The 13,070-nt window shown below is 43.5% G+C and overlaps 1 protein-coding gene across 2 annotated transcripts; it reads right to left on the reverse strand.

The window, feature by feature from the left end:
* Nucleotides 1–959: 959 nt before the first annotated feature.
* On the reverse strand, nt 960–12,119 carry ccl44 (chemokine (C-C motif) ligand 44). 2 transcript variants are annotated; one of them, XM_039764618.1, is made up of 4 exons: nt 11,998–12,119; nt 4,477–4,606; nt 3,594–3,719; nt 960–1,177 (listed from the first exon to the last, which is right to left on the reverse strand). In XM_039764618.1, the coding sequence occupies exons 1-3, from the start codon at nt 12,056–12,058 to the stop codon at nt 3,608–3,610; spliced, it is 303 nt and encodes a 100-aa protein (XP_039620552.1). In that variant the 5' UTR covers nt 12,059–12,119; the 3' UTR covers nt 960–1,177; nt 3,594–3,607. The 2 variants fall into 2 exon arrangements, with proteins under 2 accessions (XP_039620552.1, XP_039620553.1); XM_039764619.1 differs by lacking the exon at nt 3,594–3,719.
* Nucleotides 12,120–13,070: the final 951 nt, after the last annotated feature.

The raw sequence follows: 13,070 nt of genomic DNA on the forward strand, positions 1-13,070 counted from the left end.
TATCTATTATATAGTGCCTTTCACAATCTATCTATCTATCTATCTATCTATCTATCTATCTATCTATCATATAGTGCCTTTCAAATCTATCTATCTATCTAAAGAACCTTCTTCCAGCTGACTTCAGAGTCCCCGATGTGTCTTCTCTCAAATCCCTGTGTGTGTTTTTTTCAGCAGTGGCTTTCTTTATTCCAGTCTCCCATGAAGCTGCGACTGGTGAAACACTCGGGCCCAGCTGTTGTCTTGCGGAGTCTCTCCAAGCCGATGCGCTGTTGCTTGTAACTCCTTCACAGTTCTCAGGGGTCTCTTAATGGCCTCCCTCACTCATATTCTTCAGTTTTTGTGGCTGGCCTGCTCAAGTAGATTTCCAGCTTCTCCACAATCTTTCCATTTCTTAATGACTGGATTTTCAGTCACTTGGACATTTTTCTTGTCACCATCCCCTGACTTGTGCTTTCCATGGAGTTGCTTCAACTGCTCTTGTGTCTTCATTGTGTAGGTTAGCCCAGCATAATGACTCCCTGCATGTTGAACCTTCCACATTCAGGTGCATTTAGACTACAACCCCAGACAGGTGACTTCCATTGGACTAATTATGGGATGTTTAAAACCATTTGGACTGCACCAGTGCTGATTTAGGTGGATTATATTAAAGGGGGTGATTACTTATGAGATCAGTTATTTTGTGTTTTCCATTATTAAGTCAGACTACTTTGCAAAGGTCTGTTTTCACTTTGACATTAAAGAGTCGTTTTCTGTTCAATTTTAAGAAAGCCAAATGAAATCCATTGTGATTCAATGCTGTATAACAATAAAATGTGAAAACGTCGAAGGGGCTGAGACCAATGTGTTATTTTTCTAGGTACTCCATGTAATCTCGAGAGACTTGTTATCACTACCTTATATTAGTTTGCCATATTGCACAGAAATATTGGACCACATTTTTTTGAATGCTTTATAAGAGTTATTAAGACCAAAAGACCCCTTTGTTACATAAGAGAGTGTGACTAACAGAAGCATTATAAGTAGTCCTTAATCTAAAACATGTTACCAAACTAAAACATAAATGTTTCTATTCGATATTCAGAGTTACGTCCCCAAAAGAAGAAGAAGAATCCCATGTCTTTGATGTCTTTGACTGTCTCTTCCTGGCCGCCCTTCTCTCTGCGTCTTGTGTCTAAATTGAAAACAAAACAAATGAGTTGTCACTCAATTCCATCTGATCCTTTTAAATGTATCCAATGTGTGACCAGGCAGGAATGACGGTATTCCAGCTGTGATCCTTGATAGGAAGCCAACTTTTATTTCAAAAGATTCCTATAATTTATGTTGGGCCTCCATTGATAAAGCGACACCCAACAAGAAGTTGATCAGCCCCAACGACATTAGGATGTTGCTGCCCGTGTTATTCAGGGGTCTGTCTGGTCATTTTGGGATCAGGCTGCAGAGAAGTTTGGGACTGCCAGGGGGGCCTGTGGTAGTTTTACAAGGCCAAGCCGAGACTTGGCAACAAATGCAAGGCTGACTCTCAACTCCTTCAGGGTTGGGGCCTAAAAGGACCTCCACATCAAAGACCAGAAGAGCTTGGAGTGACATACAGACTCACAGACTCTCATACACAGAGACAAGAGTTTGCCTCACAGGGAGGAAAGGAAGCCATTGTAATTCAAGAAGAAGTACCAAGGAGTTGCTGGCTTGTGTTCTACATGTGGACAAGTAGACCAACCATCTTGGAGAGTGTATTGGGTCTTTGTCTGGGAGTAGGTAGGTCTAGACAGGCACAGGTCTTCTTTATCTTATCTTGCTTGTTTGCCTTAAATTATTTCGTGCTCTCTAATCCTTTGTGGATTTACCTTCAGGAAATTAATCACATGTTTGTCATTACCTGCTTCTTTACAATATTAGAACAATCTGAACAAGAGCAGGCCATTCAGCCCAACAAAGCTCGCCTGTTCTGTCCACTTAGTTTTGAAAGTCCCTAAAGTCTTACTGTCTACCACACTACTTGGTCGCTTATTCCATGTGTCTGTGGTTCTCTGGGTGAAGACAAATGACCTAATGTTTGTGTGAAATTTACCCTTAATGAGTTTCTAACTGTGTCCCCGTGTTCTTGATGAACTCATTTTAAAGTCACCATCTCGATCCACTTCATAATTTTAAACACTTCAGTCAGGTCTCCCTTTAATCTCATTTTACTTACAGTAAACTCTAAAGGCTCAGCTCTTTTAATCTTTCCTCCTAACTCATCCCCTGTAGCCCTGAATCAGCCCTGTTGTTCTTCTCTGGACCTTCTCAAGTGCTGTTATGTCCTTTTTGTAGCCTGGAGACCCAAACTGCACACAGGACTCCAGATGAGGCCTCACCAGTGTGTTATAAAGCTGGAGCAGAACCTCCTGTGATGTGTACTCCAAACGTCAAGGCGCTATATAACCTGGCATGCTGTTAGCCTTCTTAATGGCTTCTGAACACCGTCTGAGTCCAATACGACTCCTAAATCCTTCCCATAAGGTCAGTTAGTCATTTACTAACCCTCTTAGTCCCGAGGAGGGTCACTGGGGTCTGCTGTGACCTATCCTAGCTAGCATAGGGTGCAACCCAGGAACAAACCCTGGACAGGACGCCAGTCCATTGCAGTCCTTCTCATCAGGTGTACTTTCAATTTTCAAACCTCACATTGTGTATTCCCACCTCATATTTTATCTATCTATCTATCTATCTATCTATCTATCTATCTATCTATCTATTATATAGCACCTTTCACTCTATCTATCTATCTATCTATCTATTATATAGCACCTTTCATATCTATCTATCTCTTATATAGCACCTTTCATATCTATCTATCTATCTATTATATAGTGCCTTTCATATCTATCTATCTATCTATCTATCTATCTATCTATCTATCTATCTATCTATCTATCTATCTATATAGTGCCTTTCATTCTATCTATCTATCTATCTATCTATCTATCTATCTATCTATCCATCTATCTATCTATCTATTATATAGTGCCTTTCATTCTATCTATCTATCTATCTATCTATCTATCTATTATATATCTATCTATCTATCTATCTATCTATCTATTATATAGCACCTTTCACTCTATCTATCTATTATATAGCACCTTTCATATCTATCTATCTATCTATCTATCATTATTACAGAATGCTTTGCATATCTATCTATTATATGATATACAGTATAGTGTATTCTTACACAATCAGTTATTTTATAGGTTATATTTCTAATTAATTTAGAACAGTTTGCAGAGATCTGTTGTCATTAAATAATCTTTCTTTTGTTAAACAGTACCAAGAAGCCAAATGAAATCTACTGGGATTCAGTTGTACGTAACAAGAAAATGTGAAAGTTACTTTTCATTGGTAGTACTAGGGTGTTGTTAGCCATTTTAGATGTAGTGAGAAGTCAAGCACAATGACACCTTTTATTGGCTAACTAGAAAGATTACAATATGCAAGCTTTCGAGGCAACTCAGGGCGCTGAATTAGATTGAGAGTGTCGGAATATCAATAGATAGGTTGACGTTCGATGTTAAAATATTCCAACAGATGGACTCATGCAATACCTGGCACTTTTTGCTCACAGATGCCCGCTGACCTCCTTCTGCAGCTGCCTAAAGAGCCTCCTGTACAGCCTCCTGGTGCGGCTGTGCCGAGGGTTGGCACATTTTACCCCTTGCTTGGTGTACAGTCTGCCAGCACAGAACAGAGAACAGGTTAGAAAACACCGTCAACCTAACTCAACCTTCATGCCTGACAAAGAGCGTTTGAGTGGAAGAACATAAGAAATTTGACAAGACAAGAGGAGACCACTCAATCCATTGATTGCTCGCTTGGTTTGCTAACAGCTAATTTATCCCGTCGTCTCGCCCAGATACCTTTACTGACCATGAGTCGCTAGTCTGTGACCCCATGAACCCCATGTACCAACCCTGTGAGTTTATTCCTTTATGCTTCACTCCTTCTCATGGCTATTAACTAGTGTCTAAAATAAGATTCTGAAGAGCATTTTCTCTTCAGTGTTAATAGAGTTGGGAGACAAAGTCAGAGAGGCGAGATTGCGTTGGTTTGGAACTGTACAGAGGAGAGATGCTGGATATATTGGGAAAAGGATGCTAAGGATAGAGCTGACAGGGAAAAGGAAAAGAGGAAGGCCTAAGAGAAGGTTTATGGATGTGGTGAGAGAAGACATGCAGGTGATGGGGGTGACAGAGCAAGATGACGAGGACAGGTAGAGATGGAAGAAGATGATCCGCTGTGGCGACCCCTAACAGGAGCAGCCAAAAGAAGAAGAAGCCGATCATAACAGTGTTTACCATTTGGTCTAACCCCAACTAAGCACCAACATCCCAATCTGGAGCTCTGACACACACCCAAACAACTGTGCAGGATGAACGCGCTGATTGGTCTCTCCTTGTTTTTCACTACTCTTATATTCTCGTGACTTACATGAGCGCCGGGATGCTGCAGTCAGGTCCATCCACTTGCATTTCGAAGTACAGAACGTCTTTGAGGCGGACACTGCCCTTGGAGTACTGCATACAGCACTGGACGTCGTGTAGGACCTGGACGTCTTTTGCTTGGAAAGAGAAGAAAAAAATTGCTTGTGAAGAGGGACCACCGGAGCTTTCGAAAATCTGAACAATCTACACGAGAACAGGCCATTCAGGCCAACAGACCTGCCAGTCTTCTAACCCTAATTTCTCCGAGATGGCATTCTTATCCTTTTATTAGTAATGTCAATGTTAACTTTATTTATATGGCACATTTAAAACAACATAGGAATGCTGCGGCCAAAGTGCTTTACAATAAAAGAAGAAAAAAAACATACAATTAACATAAAAAAACATAAACAGAAATAAAATAAATAATAAATAGAAGTAATGTTACATAATCACAATGAGGAAACCAGCAGTATTACTGAAGGTCACGGAATGCAAGTGAATAGAAATGAGTCTTTAATCTTGCTTTGAATTGTAGACGACTCCGTTATGTGACGAGGTAAAGAGTTCCACAGGCAAGGCTGTCAAAGTCCTGTCTGTCCCCTTAGTTTGACACTCGCTACGAGGGACAACAAGAGACAACTGACCAGAAGAGCTAAGCACTCCAGATGGTTTCCATATAAAACACACAATTCAGATAAATAGGCAGGAGCAAGCCCATGTAAAGATTTAAAAACCAGTAACAAGATTTTAAAATCAATTTGAAAACTGACGGGCAGCCAGTGTAAAGAAGCTAATATCGGAGAAACAGAATCAGACTTTCTTGCCCCAACCAGAAAGTGAGTGGCACCATTCTGGACCAACTGTAGCCTGCCTATCAGGGATTTTTTAATCCCAGAATACTTCAAGTTGCAGTAATCAAGGCAAGAAAAGATAAAAGTATGAGCAGCTTTCTCAAGATCGTTAGAAGATAAAAACAGGTTTGAATTTACCTAATAGACGAAGCAACTCTTGACTACAGAATTAACTTGTTTCTCAAAAGAGAGGTTACTGTCAAAGATAACACCAAGATTGCGGACTTGAGGTTTGCAAAAGATAGAGAAAGAGCTGGAATATTGTTAAATAAAGATGAAACGCAAGGGGTGGTACGGTGGCGCAGTGGGTAGTGCTGCTGCCTCGCAGTTAGGAGAGACCTGGGTTCACTTCCCAGGTCCTCCCTGCATGGAGTTTGCATGTTCTCCCCGTGTCTGTGTGGATTTCCTCCCAAAAACATGCAGGTTAGGTGAATTGTCCTTAGTGGGTGTGCCCTGCAGTGGGCTGGCGCCCTGCCTGGGGTTTGTTTCCTGCTTTGCGCCCTGTATTGGCTGGGATTGGCTCCAGCAGACCCCTGTGACCCTGTAGTTAGGATATATCGGGTTGGATAATGGATAGATGAAACACAAGTCTAAACTGAGCAAAAGGTTCCTGACATTTTTTTACCAAAGCCCAATTAGAAACCAAAAAGCAAAGTTGAGAAAACTAAGGAGAGAACTCTGTATTTCGAAAAGTCACATACGAGCAGAAATGGAAGCACCCTACACGTATGGTATTTTTATCCAATCTTAGAAAATCGGAAGGTGCACGGCGATGTCCTTTGTCACACATGTGCTACAGAGGGGTCACCTTCCAGGCTGTCGCTAACAGTCTCGTCTCCTTCATCTCTCGCAGGACAGAGAAACCCCCCCCCCCTCAAGAGCAATGGAACCAAAGAAGCCCCGCCCCTTCTGGTCTGGCCGATATAAAAGGGAGACGGTTGACGGTGCTGTCTCATTTGGACCTGAGAGACCAACTGTCAGGAACGACAAAAGCAACGGCGGCAAATTCTGAATGCAAAAAACTCGGAGAGAGACTTGCGGCAGTGGAAGACGGATTCAGAAGGAATAATATTAGAATGAAAGGTCTCCCTGAGAATCGTGAAAGTCCAAACCCAGTGAAATTCGTAGCTGAGCTATACATTCTCTAAAATAATTGGAGAGGACTTCAAATCAGACACAGAGATAGCAGCAGCTTACCGCATACGGGGATCCAATACCTCTAAACCTCTGGCTTATCTTGCGCTTCGAGAAATTACAATTTAAATTACATGTAATGTCACTTCTTAGACAGAAACAAGAGATTATATTTGAAAATAACCACATTCGCATTTTCCCGGATTTCTCACCCGCAACAGCTGCTAAGCGTGCCGCTTTTTACAACATTAAACGCAAAGCCGAGATCAGATCCAGCCTCTTGTACCCTGCCAAACTGAAAGTGGATATTCATCTTTACCATGTGAGGGACGGCCAGCGGTTCAGTCCGGCCGGGACGTCCCTGGAAAAGAAGAATAGAAGAAGGCAGCCTTTTCAGGGCACTGCATCCCCTGGGATGCTAGGTGGCAGCTCCCCTGGACGGCAATGGTTCCCCAGATTCCCTCAAGGCATCCTGGGCAGTGGCGTAGCAAGGTCTGGTGGCACCCGGTGCGGAGTTTAAACTTGTCACCCCCATGTCCACCAAAATATAAAATGAAATTTATTGAGAAAGCAATTTTTTTATTCAATTGGTTAAGCAAAGAGGGCATAATGTTAATTATTTTGTATTTGCAGCCAAAAACGGTATCACTATTGAAGTCTTATGAACAGCACATCTCGAAAAATACATCGAAATTGGAACAATAAATTATGCACACGTTTTAAGTTACCATGAATTTCAAGGAAAAACCGAAGAAGTGTCGAAAGATCAGAGTTTAAAAATACCGTTTTGGCGACGTAAAATAAAGGCAATAACGAGCCAAATCAAGAGAACGCCAATGATAATTTCCCAATACTGCCCCTTCTCGGCCTCTGATTTGTCACCAAAAATTACGCCAAATCGCCAATTAACCAGAATTGTGACACATGATTTCGTCGTGTGTCCCGGCTCGTATATTTAGGGGCCTTAAGATAGAGGGATGGGGAGGGGGATAATGTCCGTTCGCTTGTAGAACGATTCTAAAGTAAACTTGTTTACCAGAGCGGACAATACCTACCCACCCCACTGTCTAAAATATTTCACTCCGACTATATTATTATGATGTTTGAGTTAAAAAATATCATCTTGTTGCACAGAACGACTTGGGGCGATGATATATTTGTGGCAGGGATGAGACAATGAGTCACAGGACCGGTTGTTTGTTTACGTGAGCGCCAGCGCAGTTCAAAAGAAACGAGACAGAACACCCCCTCCCCCCACGCACCACACAATAATGCTAAATCATTACAGCATCACATCGCTCACCCGCAATTTGCTGCAATTAGGGATTGTTAAAGCCCATGTAAATTATTTGACATGTCATTTTATGTAACAAAATAAAAATTAATACAAAACCGGCAATTTTTTTGTCACCCCCTCAGAGCTGGTACCTGGTGCGGGCCGCACCCACCGCACATGCCTTCCTACGCTACTGATCCTGGGACATGGAGTCCGTTTCCTCAGCCCTGTTAGGTGCCGTGGGTGCCGCCAGGGGGAGCTCACAAAGAACCTGGAGACTCCTACTGTTACGACAATCCGGAAGTACTTCAGAGTCACGAGGACGGAAGCCCGCAGTACTTCCGGGCTACTTGAGAATGGATGATGTGGCGTTTAACGCGAGAGGAATACTTCCGGGTCATGGACTACTTAAAAGACTGCCGAAGACCCTGCAAAGAGAGCTGGAGTTGGGTGGTAGAGTGACGGAGCTGCTGGGAGGAGTGGAGGATGGTGATTATTGATTATTGCTTATTATTAGTGCTATTGGAGAATCGTGGCGAGTGTGGTGCTTTGTGCACTGTATTGAAGAAAATAATATTAAAATTCTTCTTGGTGCTTTTTACAAGTGTGTCTTGGACGTCTGTCTGGTGGGCTTCACAGGGCAACAGCGCCCCTAGCGTCCACAACCACTACGGAGGAAGCAGAAGAAGAGTTAAGAAAGCTGATTCTGACACTATCGTGAGTCGCATCCTGTCATGGCATGGCAAAGAAGATCTTACCGGTTGTTTGATCCACTTGCAATGATACTGGTACTGCAATTATACATCCTTTTCCCTTTTCTGACACTTTTTCTTTATGCCTTTATTACAATTGTATGCATTGTGACAGATGTCCAGGGACCTTGTCCCACCGGGATGCCAGACGTACGGAAATACCGGAAGGAAGGCAGTGTTTTCCCTGGGCCACAAGGAGGCAGCGCCCCTGGGTTCTACAGGGGCCACTGAGATGGGGGATCCAACCCTATGCCCCACCGTGGCCACCACCAGGGGGCGCCTGGATAGCTTGAATATGCAGCACTTCCGCCACACTTGGGAGTGCTGCCGGAAGGAGGACTGAAATCCCTTGCAGCACTTCCGACACACCCGGAAGTGCAGACGGATGTTAATCAGGGGCCACCTGCAACACATCCGGGGACTGAAAAAATGGGGCCATCCCACTCAAATCAGGGAGCTGGAGTTGGGTGGGAGAAGGACGGAGCTTGCCAGTGAGGAGCTGGAGGCGGCCGAAGAAGCAGAGAGGAGTCCTAAGAGACTGCGTCAAGGTGACTGTGCACTGTATGTTGTCTTGGGGGGGTGCGGGTTGTAATAATCGTGTGCTGTTGAAGACTTTCTGTGTCAGCCTGTCGTTGTCCGGGTCCAACATGTCCACAGCATATTATATACATATATGAATGTATATCTGCCCGGGGTTTGTTTCCTGCCTTGCGCCCTCTGTTGGCTGGGATTGGCACCGACAGACCCCCGTGTGACCCTGTAGTTAGGATATAGCGGGATGGATAATGGATGGATGGATGTTTTCATTTAAGGATGTAAAGCAAAAAATTGGGAATATTTTGAAGGGGGGATTCTTTTCTATACCCACTGTATATATTTGTAGCTAGTAATCCCCTGATGGAGTTAATGCATCACGTATCTTTAAATAGTTTTTGTTATTTCTGAGCTTTTGACAACCTGCCAGGTGTCATCATCAGGGGAAGATACTGAATATATAAAGTTAACGCGTGTATAAATCACTTCTCCTCTGTGGCATCACAGGCATCAGACCTCCAAACTGCCTGTGGAAGCAACATCAGCACAAGAACTGGAGCTTCATGAATTATGGTCTCCATAGCCAGGCAGCTGCACACAAGTCTAAGATCACGGTGAGCAATGCCAGGTCTTGGCAGGAGTGGCGGTGGAAAGCAGCCTGCCTTGGACTTTGGAGAAGTGGAAATTTGCTCTCTGGAGTAATGAATCGCGCTTCACTCCCTGGCAGTCTGATGGACCAGGCTGGGTTTGGTGGATGCCTTCTGGACTGCGTAGTGCCTACACTAAAGTTTGGTGGCAGGGTTTGGGCTCGACCCCTTGGTTTTAGTGAAGGCTCCTATTAATGCTACAGCATATAAAGATATTTTAGAGAGTTGTGAGCTTCAGTTTGGGGAAGGTCCTGCTCTGTTCCAACATGGCTGGGCCCCTTTTGTACAAAGCCAGGTCCATAAAGACATGAAGGAATATGAGTGGCCTGTACAGAGCGCTGACCTCAACCCTATTGGAGTCCTGGGGGATGATTTGGAATGGCATTTGTTCAGCCAGGACTTCTTGTCCAATATCAGAACCTGACCTCATAATGGCTCTTTTGGCTGAATGGGGAACACTCCAAAATCTTTTTCAAAAGAAGAATAGGAGCTGTTACACCTGCAATGGGGTGCAATTCCATGTTAAGGCCTGTGGCTGTGGAATGGGATGTCCGCCAAGCTCATATAGGTGTGATGGTCAGGTGTGCACAAACTTCTGGCCATATAGTGTACTTACCTGCAGGCATGCAGGAGCAAGCTGAAGTATCTGAAAATGCACACAAGGAAAATGTGCAATCCAATGAGGTGGAACTCATCTGAGCAGCATTGGGAATAAATCAAGCACCAACCCTGAATGGGGTGCCAGTCCATCTCTGGGCACACACACACACACTGTAGACAGACTCATACCAGGGATCAGGGAGAAAACTGGAAAATCTGAAGAAGACAGACATGGACATGCAGAGGATAGATAGATAGATAGATAGATAGATAGATAGATAGATAGATAGATAGATAGATAGATAGATAGATAGATAGATAGATTTTAGACTTTAAACTTACATGTACTACAAATAAACTACAATTAGTCAGTCAGCCATTGTCCAACCTGCTATATCCTAACTACAGGGTCACGAGGGTCTGCTGGAGCCAATCCCAGACAGCACAGGGTGCAAGGCAGGAACAAATCCTGGGCTGGGCGCCTGCCCACTGCAGGGCACACACACACACCAGGGGCAATTTAGGATCGCCAATGCACCCAACTTGCACATCTTTGTACTGCGGAAGGAAACCTGAGCACCAGGAAGAAACGCACACAGACACGGGGAGAACACGCAAACTCCACACATGGAGAACCCGGGAAGCGAACCTGGGTCTCCTTAATGTGAGGCAGCAGTGCTACCACTGCACCCCCCTAAACTAAGATTACTGTCACCTTAATTTACAACAGTCTATAACATGCAGTGAATAAAACATTCATTATTTTCACTGGCTATTCTTCTCATGGAATAAAACATCACTTGTACAATATATAAATTTATTTTAAATACAGTATGCCTATTTGATTTATTTTTTTTATAATTTGCAAAATCAATATTTATTCTACTATAAATGAGCAACTTAGACATTATTTAAACATCCATGGTCCTATGTTATTAATAACAAGAGTGAGAAAGAGAAGAAAGTGCATGTGATGCTTGGACAGTTGACAAGAACTCAGTGTCACCACTCTTGTGTACAGAACACTGTGACTGGAACACATACATCTTTGACAGACAGGAAAGGCACTATATGGCAGAAAGATAGATAGATAGATAGATAGATAGATAGATAGATAGATAGATAGATAGATAGATAGATAGATGTGAAAGGCACTATATAATAGATAGATAGATAGATAGATAGACAGAGAGACAGACAGATAGATAGATAGATAGATAGATAGATAGACAGATAAACTTACAGCACAGATATCCAAACTAAACATCTGAATTTCCCAGTTGGATTCTAATCTAAGTTCTAATCTAACAGAGTATGTCACGTCCCTTAAGCTGTATGCCAGCACTGTGCCACTCACTGTGAACATTTAACCGCTGTGTTACTTTATCATATACTGTGAAAGTAAACTGCACTATCGATATAAAGAGATTTGCATCAATGACTGTCCACCTCTCCTCCATATCCTATCCACCCCTCAGTTCACTCCCATATTGCACGATTATTGTTGCCAGATAATCACATTAAGGTTAAAATCTTCAGGTCACTACGGAAATATAAATTTGACGTTTGTAATGTCAGCATTCTGGTGTGGGCAGATGGCATCAGTTGGTAGTCCATGTTTTGTGCTGTAAACATTATCAAATTTCAAAAGCTTTTGAAGGTGCAATTAAATCAGAAAGACGTTACGAGAGTGAGAACCTCCACAGGGCGGCTTCAACACCCTCATCTTACCTCCCAGGGGCCCAAGGAGTATGTTCAGGACTGAGAGCAGCACCAGGCTTTCCCAGGGCATGATGGTGGTGGTGGTGGTAGTGGTGCTTCGTCTCCTCCTTCTCTCTTTTTCTCCGTCTGCCGTCGTCTGACTCTGTCGTACTTCACACACTTCTATTTGTAGTCAACTTCCTCCTCCACGCCTCTCCGGTTCATATTTCCTCTCCAGCGATATAATGAGCTGCCAGAACAGGAGGTCCATGAGAAAGTAGCTTTGGGGGGTTTGTAGTCCACTAAGTGTGTTCATTGGGTACTATAATCTTTCTAACACCAGCTCTGCTCTTCCATATCAGGTATTTTCATTCTTGAAGTGCCCCCCACTTGCCAGATGGTACACCCTGGTCAAAAAGAAGCCCATCAACTGGCCCTCATGGGAAAACCTTCCTCTGTTTTGGATCTCGCAGGTTATGCTTAGCATAGTAGAGAATGCCAGCATTCTGGGCAGCAGAAAGTTGGCAGAGCCAGTAGGCATTAGGCACCTTAAGAGAAAGAGATAAGAAAGTACAGTGGATTCAGAAAGTACTCACCTGCACCTTCTGCAAACTTCTTTGTGTTAAATGGATAAATCTGACCCACCAATCTACATCTACCAATAACGACAAAGTGAAAACCTGGTTTCAGAAACATCTAGAAATTAATTAAAAGTCAAAAACGGAGATCTCTCTTCCACATTAAGTATTCCGATGCCTAATTCCATACTTTGTGTAAGCCTCTCAGACAGCAATTCCAGCTTCAGGTCTTCTTCCCTGGGGACGTCTCTGCAAGCTTTGGACTCCTGAATGTGGGCACTTTATCCTATTGTTCCTGGCAGATCCTCTCAAGTTCCATTGGATTAGACGGGACACGTCTGTGAACTGCCATCTTCAGGTCTCTCCACACGTGTTCCATGGGGTTTAAGCCTGGGCTGGACTGGGCCATTCAGGGACACTCAGAGACTTGCCACTCCAGTGTTGTCTTGTGTGGCAGATGGCTGGCAGCTAATCCCTGTGATGGAAGGATGGGGGAAGGCAGCTTTTTCAGGACACTGCCACCCC

Source organism: Polypterus senegalus, chromosome 10, assembly GCF_016835505.1.
Source record: "Polypterus senegalus isolate Bchr_013 chromosome 10, ASM1683550v1, whole genome shotgun sequence".
Classification (NCBI taxonomy): Eukaryota; Metazoa; Chordata; class Cladistia; order Polypteriformes; family Polypteridae; genus Polypterus; species Polypterus senegalus.